Source organism: Lagenorhynchus albirostris, chromosome 5, assembly GCF_949774975.1.
Source record: "Lagenorhynchus albirostris chromosome 5, mLagAlb1.1, whole genome shotgun sequence".
In the NCBI taxonomy this organism is placed as follows: domain Eukaryota; kingdom Metazoa; phylum Chordata; class Mammalia; order Artiodactyla; family Delphinidae; genus Lagenorhynchus; species Lagenorhynchus albirostris.
Window position 1 is genome coordinate 20,529,625 of NC_083099.1, and position 22,436 is coordinate 20,552,060.

At 35.7% G+C, this 22,436-nt stretch overlaps 1 protein-coding gene across 1 annotated transcript; it reads left to right on the top strand.

Annotated features, from left to right (window-relative positions):
• The first annotated feature begins 4,554 nt into the window (after positions 1-4,554).
• Positions 4,555-22,309, top strand: PLSCR5 (phospholipid scramblase family member 5). The gene is made up of 7 exons (XM_060149147.1): positions 4,555-4,608; positions 9,974-10,137; positions 14,550-14,592; positions 15,524-15,744; positions 17,752-17,913; positions 19,537-19,698; positions 22,227-22,309. The coding sequence occupies exons 1-7, from the start codon at positions 4,596-4,598 to the stop codon at positions 22,263-22,265; spliced, it is 804 nt and encodes a 267-aa protein (XP_060005130.1). The 5' UTR covers positions 4,555-4,595; the 3' UTR covers positions 22,266-22,309.
• The last annotated feature ends 127 nt before the right edge of the window (positions 22,310-22,436 follow it).

Sequence of the window (22,436 nt, forward strand, 5' to 3'; positions counted from 1 at the left end):
CTCATTAGCAACCAAGAAGCATGATCCAGTATACTATTCTTTCATTATTTAAGAAATAATATCTTAATAGTTACTATTTTTCTGTTTTAAAGTAACAGAGGAAAGGAAAATTAGACATGTACATGTGAAACAAAGAATTGCTCATTTGAATGATACATTACTGATTCTGATTAGCTTGGTTTTCAGAGAGAGTATGAGTTGTGTCATTTTATTTTCAGGAGGTGGTAACTGACTCTTACTTTTTTAAAAAAACAAAAGGAGTATTGCACCTCTATGCTGTGATCCTCCACTAGAGTGGAGGTCATATCATTACAGTCTGTAGGCTCCATATGATATGCCCACAGTAAAAAGTTAATAAATAATTATTGAAAGAATGAATGAAGCATTGTTTCAAAAGGGCAGGTCTGAATAAGACAGCAAAGAAAAGCACTTTGATAGGAGGTTTGCAACATGTGGACAGATGGCTGCTGAAATAGGAGTTGTACTTTCCCAGGGAAGACACATCCAAGTTCGCATTAAAAGATTGGATATCTTGGACTTCCCCGGTGGCGCAGTGGTTGAGAGTCCGCCTGCCGATGCAGGGGACACGGGTTCGTGCCCCGGTCCAGGAAGATCCCATATGCTGCGGAGCGGCTAGGTCCGTGAGCCATGGCCCTGAGCCTGCACGTCCCGAGCCTGTGCTCCGCAACGGGAGAGGCCACAACAGTGAGAGGCCCGCGTACCGCAAAAAAAAAAAAAAAGATTGGATATCTTACATCCACAGTGTAGTTGCAAATCAAATAACTCTGGAAAAAACATTTATACTAATGATATTTCTTCCCATGATTGTGTTAACTAATTAATTAGTACCCACCCTGAATTGTTTCACAATGAATTTTAGTATGGGAAATTATATATCCAGAGATAAGATTTATGCATAGGAATGCATGCCTTAAGTGCTGCAAGTTTGCTAAAAGTGGATTCACGTTTTAGCAGATCCGACCATGAGCCTCACTGAATGAAAGGAGTTATGTTATCACTAAATTGCAGTCCATTACCATACCATTCCTCACCTGTAGCAGTTACTTGTATGATAAGCTGTTCGTAAAATTTGCTATTAATTATTCTTGCATGATATAGTATGATAGGAACAACTGAAAATATAAATACATGCAATCATGTTTACATATATCAGATTATAATGTAATTAAGACTTCTAGATGGTGCCTTCTCATAAATTAATACTTAGGAGTCCACTAGATATTCCCCACTATGGTGACCAAGCCAGTGTTGAAAGGGATATGTGGAAATGGAAATTCTTATCCCTTACTGTTGGGAATGTAAATTGGTACAAGACCATTGAAGATCAATTCAGTGATACCTAGTAAAGATGAAGATCTTCATATCCCATAAGCCAACATTTTTATTTCTGGATATATATCTTCCAAAGGACTGCTATACATGTGCATAAGAACCATTGCCTTACATAATGGAAACAACTAAACATCCATTAAAATGGCAATGAGCAAAAATTGTATTCATTATACTCATAAAATGTAATAACATGCAGTGGCTGAAAACAATGTAATGCTATGCATTATCATAAATTTTTAAAAACATAATTTTAAGTGACTAAAATGTGTTTGAGTTATACCTAAAATAATATTTATATAAATCAAGAAAAACAAGTAATTCTCTCACTTCATGTATATGTATATTTAGTTATATATTTACATATATATGTTTATGTATGTATGTATGTATATAATTTCTAGGAACACATACTTTTATAGTAAAACCAGAGGCAGAATAACTATTAAGCTGATGAAACAGCCTAAAAGTCAGTTCCTACTAGTTCTGGTCCTTGGTCCTGCCCCAGACCTGCAGGCTTACATCTTAATGCACTCCATACTCTTTCCGCAAAGGATGTCATCGGGAGCATATTGCTGATTTTGTTTCGCTTCGTTGTATAACAGGTAGCACTTATTTGTCACTATATAGGCTTAAATAAATAGGCAGTCTCTCCCTTTGTACTGAGAGAAACTATTTTGGTGAGACTTTTCAATCATGAAAATTTAAGTCAAACATCTCACAACTAAATAATTAAATAATGGGGAAGTTCTGAACAGTGATGTAACATTGAATGGATGGACCTTCTGAAATAGTTTTGACAGGTCCTGGGAAAAGGCCATGGGCAGGCATGATTGTGTCAAGATTATGATGGAATTTTTTTTCATTTCCTTTTGGCTGAAACTGAAGATGGAGGATATAGAGTCTTTTCTTTCGGGGGGGGGGGGGACAAGGACAGGCAAGGCAGGACATCCTGAGTAGATGAGCACGCCCAAACAACAGAGCAGCAGAGCTGAGGCTCATGACAGAGAGACCGGTAGGGAGTTTCCTGGGAAGGGGCAGGCCCACTGACACTAGATTTCCTGATATTCATTTTCGCGTCTCCTTTTGTGTACTTCAATCCCACCATGTTATCATCAAGCCCTGGGTCATGTCTGTTGGACATGCCCAACTTGCACTGTCTATATTTCATGGAATCAAGGGAGCAGACTGAAATACTGTAGCCTGCTGGCAAAATAAAACTGAAGCTGCTTGAAAAAGCCCAGGGCTTCATAGCACAGGGGTAGGAGGATTGTGTGACCACTTGGAGTATTGAGAGTGGTCCCGGTTCTTCCATAGAGGCGGCAGGTGTTAGGGGAGTTGGAATGAGAGCACTGTGAAGGTGAATGGCAGCAGGAAAGCAGCAGGATGGGGGTTGAGGGCAACTTGTGGAGCACCATCTCCTGTCTGTGGGAACACTCAGTGACAGGACACTTGAACCTCTGGGAGGTCCCTTAAGGAGGGTTTGCAAGCCTCTCCTTGAGAAAGGCTGGGAAACCGAAAGGAATGGAGGGAAGGGGAGACCTCAGGTTGGTATCTGCTGGGCCTTTTTTAAAAAGAAAAAAGGACGTTGGTGCTGTCTTTGGCAGGACAGAGGAAGGAAGTATAAAGGAAGAAATAGGCAGTACCTACACATCATCAAGTTAGATGGCCTGGAAAGTCTTTGTTGTAGGTCAAATATTGAAAGATTCAGTGAGTCAAATGGCCATGTCCAAACGCATAGATGGTTGGCCTTCTATAGGCCAAAACATATGTTTAATTCACTTAGGTTTCTATATTTTGTTTCAAAATTGGTGCTCTGTTGAAAGTCAAAATTAACTGGTCTGTTATGACCATAATTTAAAATACCATGTTTTTTAAATTAATTTTTATTGGAGTATGGTTGCTTTACCATGTTGTGTTAGCCTCCAATGCACAACAAAATGAATTAGCCATACACATATCCCCTCCCTTTTGGACTTCCCTCCCATTTAGGTTACCACAGTGCATTAGGTAGAGTTTCCCTGTGCTCTACAGTATAAAATACCATGTTTGATAGTGCTAATAACAACTTAGTTTCTTTGGATCAAAGTTTTTCCAGATGCCTGTGGCAAACATTAAGAAATTTAGGAAACATATAATTTAATTTAAAAATACTAATCATATTTATACACAGTTTCTGCAAAATGATAACTCAAATAATGGCAGCTCATTTTAACCTCGAACATTTCAAAACAACAACAAAAAGAAACATCTCTTTGCCACATAAGAAGAACCCAAACTTTTGGCTGTCTACAGCCTGTGAGCTGACTTCATCATTTTTCATCACTATCCATGCCTTCTCAGGCCACTTAACTATTTTTAGAAGCAGACAGTGTCGCTGATAATGTAGTATATCCTACAAGTTCAACCTTTGCAAATCATGCCATCCAGGGCAACTGACTTGGTGAGCAAAATCTCCATGGTCATTTAGAAATATGAACTGTCTAGTCAAGTTTACAGTGCTTTTTTGTTTCCCCTCAGTGTGCAATGCAGTTAAATATTACCTGTATGTTTCATTTAACTCTATGAGATTATTGAAGGTTTCTATTTTCAAATTCCTGATTAATCAAATTCAACTAAAAATAAAAATAAATATTCATTTATGTATGTAAAAAGTAGGAAATAATCCTTTTCTTGTTACGGGGAGAGTAAAGTGGGGAGAAATCCAGAGTAAACATAAAAATATTGCCGTTCAAACATTTTCAAAATTTAAAAAAAATTATTTATAACTGTCAGAAACTTACATGTGATAAGAATGTTTTATCACAGACTCTGGTACAGGAGATTTCTAGAAATTAGAAAAGTAGAATATTTCTATTATAGTAGTGAGGGCAAAAATATATATTCCAAGAAGTAATTTTTAAACACTAAGTGGAAATAAGGCCCATAAAAATGAATGTTGTATGTTGTATATTTTCCTTCCTGGTTTTTATTATTTTGAAATTGGTCCTTCAGCCATCAAGTGGGATGATGGTTTCTGAATAGTGTTTACTTTTGATGATAGCTTTGTCTCCCCCTGTTGTTCAAAATGATAAAATACAGCACTCTGGAAACAGCAAGGCTCTCCGTTCCTCCGGTATTTGTAAGCTGACAAGAAGTATACAGATACCCTCTGAAGTTTTATGCCTGCTGTGTTTCTCTCTTTGCTGCAAGAGGAGCCTTTTCTTTTAACCTGCATGCCTTTGAAGAACTGACTCAGCATATTCATGGCCTCTAAAGGTAAGAGTAAATATAGGCAGCTAATAAATTTTTCCTTATATTATGACTGAAAATACACAGTTCTAAGGGTGTTACAATCGGTGAGATTGATACTTTAAAACCTGTCATTTAGTGCTTTTCAACGTTGGAATTTTTAACTTTGAACTCCAAGGAGCATGTTGCATTACATTTTTTAAAAAACCCTCTATCTGATAGAATGTAAAAGTTAAGATGCAAAAAGTGTTTTTGTTATCATAAATATAAACCTAGTGACTTGATGTGAAAAGCTGCAGAATAAAATTTAGAATGGGAATATTTAATGCCAAACACAAAGACAAGTTGATATTCCCAGTTTCAAGGGATTTGTAGAAAACTTTTCACACATAAGTTAAAAAGTGTTAAAGTACAGTTCAATATTTAAAAATTTCCCATTTGTTGTTTAAAATATGTGATACAGCCATTTCTTATAGAGAATTAAACATGTGTTTTCAGGAAATCCTAGTAAATTTAATGGACTAGAAGTAAAGATTTCTGAACTATGAAGCAAAAATCTTTCAAAATTTCTTTGATGGTAAATTATATCTAAAAAGCAAACAGAAACTAAGCAAGCAGATTAAAGACTTTGGGAGGGGGAACTGGTAAGTTTTCCTCAAATCCCTAAAACTGCAAATATCATTAGTGTTGTCTCACTTAAAGAACTTCTCAGAAGACAAGGGATGTGCTTGTTTTAGGTAATGGGTTGCAATCTCACAAAAAATATTTGTGAAATGATATAAAAATGAAATTATAATGTGTTTTCATTCCATTATCAGAAGAAACCATTAAACTCTAGGCTATAATGAAAGTGAAGAATTATGATTAGTATAATTGGTGGAAACCTTTTAACCTAATTACAAATAGGATAATAGAGTTCACAATTTAAAATATCCTAAATTAAATTAATGATCCATTCAGAGAAACATGTATGCTTATTTGCTTCCTTTATCAAAATAGACTTTGGATGATATTTAATTTGGAACAAAGGAAGTAACCTTTTCACTTTTTGTCAACATGTAGCATACACCAGTCCCTGAGTATCACTGGGAAAGCTCAAACAAATTGTAAAATATAGACGTGAAACATCAAAATTATGAATTTTAATACATGTGTACTTCATTTTTATATTTGAAGACAGACAAAAAAATCTTGGCAAGTTCTTTCTTTCATTTAAGACTGACACTAAGACTTAGTCCAAAACACTTCATCACTTTATCAAGTAAGAGTTACAGCAACAACTGCAGCCTGTAAGGTAAAGAGTTGCAGAGTATGTGAAATATTTATAAGCTAGTTATACATTTTTAAAAGAGTAGATAGAAATTCAAAGCCAGATAGAAATTCAAAGGAGTTCCTTCTTCATTTGGTGGTCTGAGTCTCTGTAGAAACTTGTGACTAGAAAGCAATATTATGATCAAAATACGATTAATCTACCAAAAAAGCAGTGATGTTCAGTAATGATAGGGGCTCAAGACTAAACTTAGAGGCAAAACTTATGGTAGAAAACTAACACTCTTGCTCCATCTCACTCAAAATATTTAACAGATGAAGTGGGTAAAACATCTGTGAGAGACCCTATACTACTTAAAAGAAGTGAAAAATGAAGTTTCTTTTTGAATTAGAAATCTGGTTTTAGGGGGCAAGTTGGTTTATCATCATTATTTACCTAAAATATTTTTGTGGAGTTTTATTCAAATATATTTAAAAACATTATTTATAATGTCATGATGTTTTCTGGCCCATGAAACTGTATTGGCAATTAGCATTTTTCCAGGGAATACAGGCTAATTAGACATTTCACACATTTTGTAGGAAGGTCAATCAGCACCACTAAATCAAAGGACAGTCTGGATACTGGATGCCATTAGAACTGAGGAAATATTTGTGTGGTCTGGAGTCCCCTGGTTTAGTATAAATAAACACAATTTAAGAACAGCTTGGTCTCAGATTTTAAGTTTGAGAAAAACAGGAGTTTCCAGGATGATCTAAACTGAACAGAAGCTTCCTTCGGTTTAGGTCTTCAGAGGCTGTGCTGCTCCAATGTGAGCTGAAATCCCAGAAGAGAAAGCAAGTGATCTCAGAATGGTGATCCCAGCAGTCTCTAACTGAGCCTCTACTCCCCAGTAAAGACTTTGGACATGACCTGCTCTGGGCCCCAGTGCATTAACATCTCTTAATGCCATGACATCTAAGGACCTAAAGACCTGGGTCAGAAATGTAGAGCCACTTGCCAGACACTCAAGAATCTACCACGTTTTGTCACAGCAAAATAGTTTACAAGATAAAATTGGAGTAATTTGCTAATCTTTTCAACAATAAAACTGGCAATGAGAGAGAATCTAAAAGTCTTCTATCAGCTATTATTAGAAATTAATCCCTACACATTTTTTTTAACTGAAGGATAACATGTGTACAGTTAAGTGCATAAAGGCACCAAACTTAAGCTCCATGATTTTAAAAATCAGGATGCACTTGTGTAACCACCACCAAGATCAAGATACAGAACATTTCTGGCACCTCATAAAGTTCCCTTTCTGGTCAATAGCCATGCACCTCCACTCCCAAGATGAACCACTATTCTGAATGTTATCATTATGAACTAGTTTTCCCCAGATCACAATTTTGTCTCTGCTTCTCTGAAAGTCAATGACAACAGTGTTTTTGGCACTAATGCCAAAGAAAGGATGTTTGTTGCCTTTTATTATTTTCTAGCTGTTATTGCGGTAGGGGCCATTTGCTCCTCTCCCAGATTTTACATGGTGTTATCTAGTCTTCCTCTCAGTTTACTCAGTTAGTAGCTCTCGAGAAGGGCTAAGAGCAAGAGGAATTCTAAAGTCTATATCCTTTGTGTCTGCCCCAAATCTGAGAGAAGTTCAGGATGGGGGCCTTTGGGGAAGCAAATTGTTATAATATTATCAGTGTGGAGCTCTCTTTTCATGGGGCCAAATGACAGGTTTGCTTCCATTCATTCCTACCCCTAAAGCATGTCCAAATTCTAAATGTCACAGACCAGTATAATCTTAGAAATCCATATTGGTCTCTTCCCACAACCTTATTGTTAAATGAATAAATGAATCATTTGGCAATTAATGTCCCTCATTAACACTAAATGTACACATGACTTTAATGAGCCAATTGTTACTAGAAACAGTTTATGTCAGTGTCCAAAGGACCACTCCTTAGGTGCCTGTGTTCCTTCACCAGGTTTGCTTGGGCTTTTTTAATCCCTCTCAGATGCTCACCCAGGCTATGCTTGAGAAGAAATGAATGAAGAGGAATTTATAATCTCCAAAGGAAAATCAGTCCTTTCTTCAGATTTATTTTGTAGAGGTTCAAAAGATTCAGAAGAATACCTCCTCCCACTTCACAAACACATATTACATGGACCTGGGTATCAGTGCTGAAGAGAGACCATGCTCATCTACTGTGAATTATATAGCTGTCACTCCAATTTTAGTATATGTACAATGAGTGCTTATCCAAATCTTTGTGCATCTGTTATAAATTTCTTCCTCATATTAATCCAGAGCCAGTTTCCTTGTCCTTCCCATTCATCGTTTTTGTTTGTTTGTTTGTTTTTTTGCGGTACGCGGGCCTCTCACTGCTGTGGCCTCTCCCGCTGCGGAGCACAGGCTCCGGACACACAGGCTCAGCGGCCATGGCTCACGGGCCTAGCTGCTCCGCGGCATGTGGGATCTTCCCGGACCAGGGCACGAACCCGTGTCCCCTGCATCGGCAGGCGGACTCTCAACCACTGCGCCACCAGGGAAGCCCCATAGGTTTTTAAAATAGTCTAAATTACTTTTCTTCATAATGGCTTCTCTGATATTTGAAAACACCCGTCATGAACCTTGCTTGCTCCATACCTACACTCAAGCTAAAACAGCAAAGTGTAAACGAAATGAATGCACATGTGAGAACTCTGACAATTTGGCTTAATAAAGATGAGAAGTAAAAACACTGATAGTCTTTGAAAGAAATAATGGTATCTAATGAGGGAGACAGCCAAATGGCACTCATGTGAGAAGAAAAGGGAAAAATAATAGTAGAAAGGTAATAAAGTATATATATATATATATTTTTTTTGCGGTACGTGGGCCTCTCACTATTGTGGCCTCTCCCGTTGCAGAGCACAGGCTCCGGACGCGCAGGCTCAGCGGCCATGGCTCACGGGCCCAGCCGCTCCGCGGCATGCGGGATCCTCGCGGACCGGGGCACGAACCCGCGTCCCCTGCATCGGCAGGTGGACTCCCAACCACCGCGCCACCAGGGAAGCCCAATAAAGTATATTTTTAACGAAGAAGAAGAATTTTGCACGCACCACGTACATGTCTTATGCATAATATTAGGCTCCAGACTAAGGCAGTATAAATAGCAAATCTCCGAATTTCAATCGAAGAGATAATTGAAACAGTAACAATGTTACCTGGCAATAATATAATATAATATAAACAGGTGATTAAAAAATCAAAGCCAAACATTTTAGAACTCTGTAATTCTTTTATCATTTGTAATTTTGGGTGAGCTACAAAGGGATTCATACTGTCAAAATTTTTTCGGATGCTTTTATACCAAACACTAAGAAATCAAAGCTAAATTAAATATTACACTGCCCTTAAGAAGCTCATAAATTAGTTACAAATATTCCCATTTGTTCTCAAAGTATATATCGTCAGACCAGCAGCATTAGTTTACCTGGGAACTAGTTAGAAATGCAAAATTCTCAAGCTCCACACCCACTCCAACCACAGAATTAGAAAGTCTGGAGTGTGGCCCAGCAATGGGTGTTTTAATAAGCCCCCCAGCTGGTTCTGGTGCAGGTTAAAGTATAAGGGCCCTGAATTACATCTAGCCATAGCAGTATGATTGATAAAAAGAGACAAAATATCCTTGGAAATTATGAGGCACCTTCATAATATTTGAGGAAGGGAGAATATGCTTGAAAGTCATAGTTATGATTTAAAACCTATGTCTAAGGTTATCCTTTTATGAGTAGAGAACATCTAGTTTCTTTTGCCATTGATTTTCTTTTTGCAGTGTATAATCTTTTAGCTCTTTGAATAGAAGTTTCACTTGCCTTCAAAAAATATACTTTCTAAAATCATTTATTTTGCCCAAATTATCCAACTTTTCTCACAACTACCTCTGGTAGTCTTCCACAGTCCTTTATCTCTGGCTTCGGGGTCAAGTGGTGCTGACAGTGAGTAGGAAAAATGAAGGAAAGGGCACTGCAGTGAGAGGCTACTGTGGGAGATACTCTACCCTCTGAATTAAGAGGAAGCAAATATTATAAGACAAACTAAACAAGATGGCCTACATTTAAATACGGACTGGGATGGTCATTCTCTTGCAGATGCACAGAACCAAAGAAGCAGAAGTCTGCCTGGTTTTCTTCCGGGAGCTTCAGACCCAGACCACGACCTTCACATCTCACCTTCCAATCCAGGGAACCAAGTGTGGCAGCGGGGTCCCCCTCCACCAGGGAGTCTCCCTCCTGGTCTAGAATATTTAAGCCAGGTGCTTTTATCTATTTCTACTAAGTGTTTGCCCTTAAAATGAATATAAACTTGATTTCTTGCCTTTCAATCAAGGCTGAAGAACTTCAACAAATAACTTACTGAAGTGAGAAAAGCATTATAAATCATGAAATTATAAAATCTGTCTTTTATTTATTTCTGTTATTTGGGAAGAAACATTTTTCTTTTATGGTCACTTCTAATTTCCTTATTTAATTGTCAGAGGAAGAACACTAAACATTTTCGATTGAGCTGTTTAGCACACTTATCATTTTACTGCTCATTGCTCAAGGTGTCAGCACATTTGGCCTGGAGAAACTGTCTAATATGTCTAGTCACCTACAGCTATTTAATTAAGGACATTGAGTACCTGTCTTAATCAAGGCACATTAATGGTATAAAACCTAGTCCCTCTCACCCAAACGTTCTGCAACCTCATTGGCAAAGACAAAAAACGATGACAAAAAATGCAAGGCTGGGTACTAGAGCCAGATAAGCACACAATTTTAATTTGCGCAGGTGTACAGAGAAGAGAAACGTTGTTAAAGATCAAAGTACTCAGGAGAGACTTCTGCAATGAGCTGAGAGCTCAACATCTTCAACTGAATCTCAAAAAGGTGGATGGAAATCCAAGAGAAAATCAGCCTATCAAGTCAGCATTGTCTTCTGATGCTCTTGCATCTCCAGGCCAATTTGCTTGAAAGATCATATTATCATTAGGTATAGCCACTGTTCTAGTCATTGGAGGGTAAGCAATGATTCAAGCCTTATAATAAATCAATCAAGAAATATTATCACCTGAATTCTATGGCACATAAATGGCAATTGATATTTATGTATATTATTGTTGCTTTTGTATTTATCCTACAAAAGATTAGAAATACACTTACACTAATATTGAGATGTCAGCACATCTGCTGCAATTTTCAGCTTGTTTGGCACTCTTTCAAACTATAAAGTCTATCTCCTTTATCAAAATCAAATCTCTGTGTTAATTCCCTTAAGGTGCAAGAGATTTCTGTTATGCCTGATAGGGTTTAAGCTGCACGCAGCATATGTTCCCGGGAAAATGTTTATAATTGCAGATGCCTTCTCCAGAAACCCACTGGCAGACAAATGTACTTTAGAGACTGGAGAGCTCAGGGAGATATGTAAAAGAGCTGGAAAGGCTAACCTACCATCTTCCATCTGCAGGAAGGATCAGCTGTAATAGCTGACTAGAGTTGATTAACTGCTGCAAGCCGTTTGGGAATGTTGTCAGACAAGGTTTCGCCGAGTATAAAAGTGATATACCAGTGCCAGAGGGCTGAGGTTTGATGATCACATATGGTCATCACATAGTCTTCTTCCATCCATGAATGATGACACACCCGGAGCCAGATGCTTGACATGAATACACTTTTTTCATATTTGATAGAGATATGAACCCGTTGGCTGCAGTTCTAAAATGAAGTCAATTTTCCAAACGTACACCTTTGGCAATCTTTTTCAGAAAACAAAAACATGCCACAAATTGATGGATATTTTACTTCAAAGGGAAAGAAAATTTATAATCTTTATACTAAAAGAACACTAATTTGCTTTAAAGTGGTGCGTATAGAAAAGGATGAATGCACATTTTGGAAGTTTAATACTACTAGTTTGTTAAGAAACATATATATAAAGAATTTTATGAGTTAACTTTTATCTAAAACCATAAGGTTAAATAAAACTATGAACATTTGAAAATAGTACATGCTTCAATAAACAAACAGGAAAATATTTAATAAAAATCCTTCTAAGTTAAAAAACTCAAAGTAAAATTTAAAAAAATATCATCTATTCTCCTTTAATCAAGACTATCCAATGACTACTACTGAAAATCATGTTTCCATTAATAATTTGAAAATAAACTCCCAAGCGGTGTGTGTGTGTGTGTGTGTGTGTGTGTATACATACATATGTACATGCACATACTTATATGTCTAGACATGCATATATAAATGTTGTTCATGTAGATTAAACTTAAGAATAAAACCAATACATTCTCTTTCCAGATGGATTAACATGTTCATAATAGTCAATAACATTATATCCTATAAGCGTCAAAGGATAACTATTTATAATTTAGTCACCTATAGCTAAGAGTAGTGAATCAAAGTCTACAAGGACACATGTAAAGATCACATTTATTTTGCTACATGTATTAAATGGAATCAATGATACCTGTAAACCTGATAAATTATACATAAGAATTGATTCTTAGTTACATATCCAAGGCTGTAATTAGGTTTCCATTCTATACCTTTCATACTTCAGGAGTCCTTTACTTGCCCTGACACCCGAATACATGACACAATCTCTTTAGACTTTCCAACAATTCCCAGTTCATCAATTAATAGCAAAAGATGAAAAGGGTTCTTTTGGACCATGGTTTATAAGTGGCCTGGGGCGATTTAAAGGAAACTACAAGAACAACCAAAACCAAGACCCTCAAATCCAGGACGTTTGCCCACAGAGGTAGATTAAGTCAAATGTTATTACAGAGGACGGGTGAGTATAAGAGTAAATAGGGAGGAAAGGTACTCAGAAGTCCCATAGCATCACTTAAGAATTGTTTCTCCCAGTTCCTAAGATTAGTTTAGTGATGTGGTACAGCAGAGTAAAGAGCACGTCAAAATCAGCGGCATTACTGCCTGGGTTCAAATCCCAGTCTAACCACTTATTGATACATGCTCTGTGACGTTGAGCAAACTACTTTCTCTCTCCGGGATTGTTTCCTCACATGTAAAATGGAATGATATCTAGTTCTCTGATGTGTGTGAGGATTAAATCAGACACAGCGTCAAAAAATCTGGCACAGCGACTACCTCATGGTAGTCATTAAATAAACAACTGCTATTATTAGGTATTAGAGAGGTACAACTTCCCTTTTCAACCAATAGTCTTTAAATTTCAAGGCTGAAAACTTGATCCATGACACAAATAGTCAAAGCTCCTAAACTCAAACTTAACTTCTGCCCCCATACTCCTTCTCTATCTCTAAGTTACTCCTACATAGATCCACTGCTTAATAATCGTGCATGTCCTTTTGAAGCTTACCCCTTCTATTTCCTCAACTCTCCATTTTCCTCAAAAGAGGAGAACAGAACTAACAATACTTCACAACAAAGACCGATTCAAATTTTTTTAAAAAACTTTGTCATAGTTGTTAAAATATGTTTTAGAATATCTTAAATCATAAATTTTGGAAAAAATATTTTTGTGAATCTTAAAATGGAGGTCACATGTACTTTTATCAATAATAAGACTTAAATAGAAGAAATGATATTAGTTTTTACCTCCACCTCAGGATATACAAGGAGAGTGAAGGAAATAAGGTAATGTCATATTTTCTGCGTTTGTGATGCCCAATCAATTCCAACTGTTAGTATTGATTACTTTCATTTAAAAGTTATCAGTGAGTATATTAATGTGAAGGGAGAATAAAGTGAAGAAAATTTTAAGGCAAGATAGAAAATGAAGCACTTAAAAAAGTAATAATCAGCATTGCACTCAGTGATTTTACCTTAGTGAATCCTCAAGTATTGAATATCAAAATGAAAACATACACAAATAAAATTCACTCTAAGAACATATTTTAAATATTTCCTTTAAAAAGCAGTTTGCACTGTATTCTGTTTAATAAGTCACTCCTCAACTGTGGCTACTTTATCTCTGTAAATTAACTTCATTTCTAATTACATAGGCAAGTTTTAATGTGTCATGCATTTAGTGGCTTAACTCTTTTCTGCTTAAATTGGTACTTTGCTGGCATCAGCAGGATTTCTGGGTTTTCTTCCCCTAGTTCAAAGGAAGATGTGAATGAGAAAATTTTAAAGAATAGCTTTTTTCAGCTTTAACAAAGACGTTTCATCACTGTGAGGAATGAGTTACTGCATGACAGAGTGAAAGTAGAGTAATAGGGCTGAGTGGAGAGGCCATGCATGCAGGTCATTACTGTTTTGTTTCATTTTGGTTCATTTCTTTTAAAAAGAGAGAGAAAGAGAGAGAGAGAGGTTTAAAATCTTATAGGCATTCTTATTCAGATTGTTTAAAAATATTCTCAAAGATATTGTTTCCAAGAGCTACACTTTTATCTGATTACCACAGAAAAAAACACAGAGCTAATCACAGTTGCTAATGTTATTCTGGGCAATTCTGCCTTGAAATTTTCAGGGTTCTTGTAATTTTTAAATTTTACTTGAATAAAAACCATGTTAACTTCTTTTTCATTATAAAATGTGAGCTGTTTTCAACCATTTCCCTCACAGAGAACATGAAAATCATCTAATTTCAGGTAGTCTAGTAAACAGGTTAATAGTAATAGCTGCAAAGGTTTTCAAAGACCTGTGATGTAATACTTTTTATTTCCTTTATGTCGTCTTTTAACAGTTAGACCTGATAATTATACACCAGCAGGTGGAGCTTCTTGGAAGTAAGTATATTATATTCTGTAATTATTAAAACTGTTGAAATGTTTTAAGTTTCAGAAGTTTCTTTACATCTAAATATTTTAAAATGATAAAGTTAAATGTTTAAGATAGATTAAAAAGAGCACGAGGCTTATTTTTTAAAATAAATATTGAAGGTAAAATTATTAGTCTGATATAGATAAACATAAAAGCATAAAACTCCCCAAGTCTTTGATGATATTGTCACTAGGAATCTAATATTATTTTTAATCTTAAAGTAATAAAAACTATTTGGTCATTTCCATGGCTGCTAATAGTTTAAATTTTCTTAATACTGTAATTTCAGACATGGAAATCAAGGTTGAGACTAAATAACAAAAAATCATCAAAACAAAATATGTTTTATCATAGTGTCAGTGATTCGTCAAATAGGCAAATCATTTAACAATACACAAATTTACAATGATGACTAACTGAATTCAAATTAATCAAGTATTTTTGTCCTTAACTAAGATATGTCAAAATTGTAATAGATAGCATGCAGCTGTAGATATAATAGCAGATAGAGATTTTAGACAAAATCATTACTATCAGTGTGAGTTGTCCCAGTAAATTCCATAACAGTGATAGAATTATTATCTGAGTATTTGATTCTTCTTTACAACGTTGCTTCCCTAGTTGAAAAGTGGTACTATATGTGTCCAAGTAGGTCATATATCTGTAATCAAAATTTAGTAATTGCACAACTTTGTTCTCAGAGTTTACTTTGATTTCTATGCCTAAATCCTCAAAATTTCGAGCACAGAAGTAGATTTGTCTGAATAAGATACCATATACTTAATAACTGATCACACACTCTGTTTTCTTTTAATAACACAACAATTTTTACTCATATAAAGTTCTGATAGTAAGCAATAAGCATGATTTTGATAATTATTTTTTTTGCTCCATTAGTGATACTTGGCACTGAGACCTCCAACAAATATGAGATTAAAAACAGCTTGGGACAAAGAATTTACTTTGCAGTGGAGGAAAGCATCTGCTTCAATCGTACTTTCTGTTCCACACTGAGATCTTGCACTCTGAAGATCACCGATAACTCCGGTCGAGAGGTGATTACAGTCAACAGGCCCTTGAGGTGTAACAGCTGCTGGTGCCCTTGCTACCTACAAGAGGTTAGTCTTTGGCTCTGGGTGTGCTTGTATTTTTCCATGTTTGGAAAGATCAGCAATTATTTCTTAAATAAATGGCATTCATCTGGAGATATGGGGCAATTAACCTTTCAATTGGTTGAATTAGAATGTTGCTCCTTTAGGATCAGAACAGCTTGAGGATTTGGTGATTCACTAAATTTTTTTTCCTTTCCAACCAAAAACTATAGTGGCTTCTGTGATGTTAATCGGTAACGACAGCTCATGCATCATGTAAATGAGACACATCCTCCTGAATCTCTGTGTTAGCCACGTAATTGTAATAGCTATAAGTTCCACCATTAAGCAAATCTACCCTTTTTCTTCTCTTATCAGTGCAAAGTTCAGGGAGTGCTGAGTGATACTAAACTCTTCTAAAGTATTCTCTTGGGTAGGTATTATTTTTAGTACAGAATCTCAGGTTCCATTGACCCATTTATGACAGACTTCAAGGTTTAGCAAAGACTATGTTCTTGTTCTAGAGGAATCATCTGATTCTTATATTTTTAATATATAATAGATTTTCATCACGAATAGATCTATAGTAATAACTTTCATTGACATGATGCAGCTAAGTTGATATGGAAAATATACTTACTTTGATGTTTTTGATATCATAACACCTCTATAAGTTAGAAGGAATAGATTTTACTCTCTACATTTTGCAATTGAGGAAACTGGGACTTAGAGAGTGGAGGTGGCTTACCTATGATCACACATCTAGAAGATACAATAAATGGAACTTGATCCAGGTGTCTTTATTCAAGCCCAAGCTTCTCTATTGAGGACCTATGTATAAATAGTCTACTTAGCACAAAGGGAAATAAATAGTAATATGGAACTCTCCTTAATTAGAGAAGTTTCTCACAATATATATTGAAGCTAATTCTCCATTTATAGGCAATTACCTGGCTAAGTGATAGGATTGCTAAGGTACTTATATACGGAGCCCAAGAATTTTTATACTTTTACTGGGGATATTCAAGATCTAATATGCCCCAAGATGCTAAACTTAGTATAATCCAGAATATATGCCCATTTGAAAATTTCTGATAATTGATGTTTTATTTCAAAGTAGCTCCATGTCATATAACTTAACCATAAGATGCATCCTAATACTGATTAATATGTTTTTTAATTTGGTTAAAATCACATCAGTTACTTTAAAAGTTATCCTAGAACAAATCTGTATAATTCTAAGAAGACTTGTTGAAACCACATTTGTCCATCTGAAAACACTACAGACATGCACATAAGACTATGAACTTAACAAATAAGGAAAGACAAAAGGAGATCAGATGATGAGCGCTGGTTTGATCTAAAAGCAAACAATGTTCATCATTTTCACCCACTTCCAGCTTATTTTACAAAGTATTTGATTTGGTTACATAAATATGTTGAAATAGAATATTATGGACAATAAAGAAATCAGGGGAATAAAGGATGATGGAGTAAAATACTAAAGTCAGCCCTGAAAATGCAAGTGCTAGTCTTTAACACTTTGGACAAAATGAAACAAATCAAATTGGTGTGTAACTCTGCAAGAAGCATTTGTTTTTAACTGAGCACAGAGAAGCTAGAAGTTGGCAATCCAAAGAGAAAAAAGTCCATAATAATCAGTAAGTGACACTTAAAAATAGATGTGTGTTGTGGCCACAACTGAGAGGGGATGGAAACATCTTCAATGCTTGATCAATTACTGTACTTGGAACAAAATGGCAAAGAAGCCAGTGTCCCAGGGTCAGAAAACAGCTTTGGGATAGGTTCTCCTTAGGGAAGGAAGATCAAAGACATGGACGTTTAGCGCATAATGCAGAACACATATCTATATAGTGAATTTCTTTGTTTCTATAAATTATAAAAAAAAAACCAGTATAAGATAAAAGCAGATATTTAGAAGCTTTTATATACTGTTTAGAAGTAAGCTGACATTATACTAAAATTAAAATACAACAACTTTAGGAAATCTTATTTTATTATCTCTTCTTACAGTTAGAAATCCAAGCCCCTCCTGGTACTATAGTTGGTTATGTTGCACAGAAGTGGGACCCCTTTCTGCCTAAATTCGCAATCCAAAACGCAGACAAAGAAGATATTTTGAAAATTGTTGGTCCTTGTGCAACATGTGGCTGTTTTGGCGATGTGGATTTTGAGGTATGATTGACAAAATGAAGGACCGTTTTCACTTAGGTCCTGATTTTTTGCAACATAATTCAATTTTTAAAATGTTCAAATCATGAAACATCTCTGAAATAAATTTAGAAAATTATGTATTTGTGAAATAATGTAACAAGTAATATTGTACATGCCAATAATAACTCATAATTCCAGAGATAGTAAGTTCAAGAATTTTTTTAAAACATACTACAAAACTTTGATTTATGTGGAATATAGTGCCTATGGTATAAAGCAAATATATTTAGTTCAGAATCACCAAAATTACATCTTCTTTCCTACATCCCTGGTGGTAACATATCCAGTCCTGATCTCAAGAGCACACTCCATTAAAATACCATTAATTCAAAAGCTATGCTCATAAGACTTGCTAACTTCATTTTGTAAAACAATCTATTCTCATGTAAACATATTTGTGTAAATTGAATGTTAAAAAACACTAATTACTTGCAAATTCAATGTGTAAGAATGTGAACTATCTTAACAGGTTTTCCTAGAGGATATAGTCTAATTTAAAGTATGTATTTCTTTTTCATTTCATTTCATTTCAGTCCATTCATTCATGTATATCCCACATAAGACATTAAGGTTGCAGGATTTCAGGGAACATTATTCACCTAGAAGACAATGTACATTTTGCAAAATGAGCTGTCATAACTCCAGCCCACGCCAAAAAGACTTGGTATAACTTTCCTAAGAGTAAAGGATAAAAATATGCCCTATGATTGAGGAGAGCTTAAGAGTTTCATTATTCATTGTCATGGTATAGACATGGCCTAAGTAACTTTCTCTATTTTCTATCCTCTACTCCCATACAGAAAGTGAAAGTTTATACTGAATCACTTTCAGCCTTTGAATGAGAAACAGGGCAAGCAAATGAATAGTGGATAAAGTTTAACTGTAGATTCCTTCTAGCTAAAAAGAACTATAGACTTTTGATGTCAAATTAGTCTGAATTTCCTGTGTGGTACATTAGCCCAGAGAATTTTTCGAATGAAAAATAGGACTTAGGGTTAGTTATAAAGGAATGACCTAGTAAATATCTGAGTATAATATAAAAATGAAATTGAGCAATGACTGATAATATTTAAACATATTAGTAATTATAAAATCTTAGCAATAAAAATTAAAAGGTTATAAATTGTACTTAGAAATTATTTTTTTCTAAAAAATTTCTTCTAAAATATTTCACATATTTTTCTTTTTTGATGAAGAATTCAGATTTAAAATCTGGACTTCAGGTAAAGGAATCATGGTTAGACCATATAATTGAGACTATGTACCTGCTGCCATCTTGTGGTAGCCTGTCCTCAATTACTTGAGGCTATTAAATTCTCAATCTGCATACAAAAACAAAAAGAAAAAAAATAAATAAATGAATTACAATGGATTAAAAAATGTCAGAAAAGCAAAATTCCTGAAGAGTAAACTGGAAAGTTAAATCTACAAACCTATGCTTATATAAAGGAATGAGTACCATCGAATTGTCATTTAAAGATGATGAATAAAATAATTCCTATCTCTCATGAAGTAAATATATGAAGAAATGTAAAACCATCTGTATCACCTTCAAATTTACAACTTCTTATTTTCTTCTCAAAGGTGAAGACCATTAACGAAAAGCTTACAATTGGGAAGATTTCAAAGTACTGGTCAGGATTCGTAAACGATGTCTTCACCAATGCTGACAACTTTGGAATTCACGTTCCTGCAGATCTAGATGTGACAGTCAAAGCAGCCATGATTGGCGCTTGTTTTCTCTTTGTAAGTGCAGTCTTAAAGAGTAAAGGTGATTTATTTCTTTCCTTTTCCCTTGTTGATTATTATAGAGCCAATCCCGTTTTACACAGCATTTACTCCAAAGAGTAAGTTTAATCATAGAAGGTTAGTTTGGGGCCAACATTCTTCAGAAGTCAGAATGTACAAGCCTGCATTTCTATTAGGCAGGTGTCCTCCAGTGGCCCTCATACCCCCTCTTCCTCGAGGATTGATACCCCGTCAACATCCTACTCATCATTTCTCGAAACATGAGTTATCCTTCTCTTTCAACTTTAATTTAGACTTTTGGCTTATTTTCACTTTCACTGAAAAATATTTAAACTTAAATATCATATTATTTATCCTGTGTAAAGTTCAGGACTGCTTAAGAGCTTACCAAGGAGTTAGGTGATATTCAGAATGTGAAAAGTACTGTTTTCTTGCCCTTCCAATATGTACATAGATACATGAGTAGGCAGAGATGAGTTAAGATGTATCAGTTTCTATTAGTACAAAGATAAGATGTCTTTGTCCTTTCTTGTCAACTTCCAATTTCATTAAAAAACATTTTCTTCTAGATTGGTGATAGGAGAACAGAAGTCAAGTAATACCAGTGCCAAAGGTATTGGCCTTTGGGCTGGTTTTCCTGACTTTCCTTCTGATATCTCCCTCATTGCTTACCATCTTCAGTGCATTCACAAAAGCTCATGGAATTATAAAATAAACGTACATTCCTCCTCTCATATTTTGTTATTCTTCAGGGTTTTAGGATCCTAATCTTATGGTGATATTAACGTGTGCTGCTGTGGGGAAAAAAAAAATGGTCCTATTTACTTAGTCTCTTCTAGAGACACTTGGGAATTATATTAACTAAAAATAATTCCCCGGTGACATCACTGATGGATACTTAGAGTTTAATTAAAAATATATATTAGGGGACTTCCCTAGTGGCACAGTGGTTAAGAATGCACCTGCCAATGCAGGGGACACAGGTTTGATCCCTGGTCCGGGAAGATCCCACATGCCGCGAAGTAAGTAAGCTGGTGCACCACAGCTTCTGAGCCTGCCCTCTACCGCCCGCGAGCCACAACTACTGAGCCCCCGCATGAGCCACAAACGTTGAAGCCCGGGAACCTAGAGCCCGTGCTCCACAACAAAGAGTAGACCCCGCTTGCTGCAACTAGAAAAAAGCCCGTGCACAGCAATGAAGACCCAGTGCAGCCAAAAAAACAAACAAAAAACCATATATATATATTAGGATTTTTTTCTCCAGCAGCTTAGAGAAACTATTTTAACTTATTCATTCCCTATCATTGGTAGACATAGAATTAATACGTAGAGAGCTAGGTTTCTATACTTACTAAGTCATCACTTACCCTCAATTCCCGTTTTCATCTACAGATCTAACCAAGTCCAGTCAATTTTGCCTGTCACCTAATACTTTTTCAATTTCCCACTCTCCTTACGTGTTTGGTAAGGCTTTTAATTTGCCACTTCCTGCTCACCCCTTCTATTTTTTGATGATTTCTGCATTTCGACACCAAACATGCCAGCGATAATGTGCGTGCATGCACGTAAAGGTGCGCACGCGTGCACACACACACACACATGCCCTTTTCCCAAAACCTTAATTTGGCCTGTTTAAGCCCCTTTCTTAATATTTATATTAAAAATAGATTATCTTTAATCTGCCCTACTGACCTATTTTATGTAACAAGCTGATGGCAAAAATGCACTGTCAACAATTCCCTATGCCTATAAACTGAAGAAGTACTGATCTAGATAACATCCAAATAATCTGAAAGGATAACTTTTTAACTCCAGTGTCTGAGGGAGAAACACACTCACTGAGACTATCAGACAGCTCCTATCCATTGCTTTTCCTTTCCTTTTTACCATAATATCATAAAATATTTGCACTTTTTTGGACAATATAGCTTTTAAGATAATTTGTCACCAAGAATTGTCTTTATTGCTGTCTCCATTTTATTACCTTGTGGTGAGAGATCTTTAGAAAGCTGTTGGTGTGAGGATATTCCCCGATCCAAACAGCAAAATTCACAAGTGTAATCTTATTATTGGTCTCTTCTTGTTTGAGGCTACCACTACACAACACACAACTCTGACCCCTCCCCGCCAAAGTTCCCTCTGGTATACTTCCTCAGATGACTGCCGAGTTACTGACCACAAAGTCCATAATGATATGTCTACCTCTTGTTTAAAGGTCAGAGTCTATTACAACTTCCCACGCTGACCCAGACTGCCCTACAATCTAATTCTAAAAAGTCTTGATCACCCCAAATTTGACTGGTGATACCATGTTGATTCAGATAAGGTTTCCAAGTTACTTGTACTCTGTAAATTAGACATCTAAGTGTCATGAAGCGAAAAACTTTGATTTCTCTCCTACTGATAAATCACCTGTTCCTGGAGCACCACTGGGAAACATAATTGCTTTATGTAATCAAAGCTTACATGTGAGACTCTTGTTGCCTTTTTGTAAATTCACTCATATTCCATTTATTTATTTGTAGGATTTTATGTTCTTTGAACATTCGCTAGCTGGATTATAACAAGCAAGATGACAAAAACAATAAAATATGCAGAACAGATTTCAGTAAGTAAAAGACAAGTTTAAATGATCTCTTTCCCTTTGAAGAGGTCTATATTTGATGCTAATTCTTTTTCATTTTCTTCTAGAAATCCCCTGGGCTCTGGATTTCATTTCTGAATGGCTTGAGTAT

Coding starts and splice junctions, on each gene's coding strand:
- PLSCR5 (XM_060149147.1), top strand. Junction 14,593..15,523: donor GCAGGTGGAGCTTCTTGGAA/GTAAGTATATTA, acceptor TTGCTCCATTAG/TGATACTTGGCACTGAGACC. Junction 19,699..22,226: donor TTGGCGCTTGTTTTCTCTTT/GTAAGTGCAGTC, acceptor ATTTATTTGTAG/GATTTTATGTTCTTTGAACA.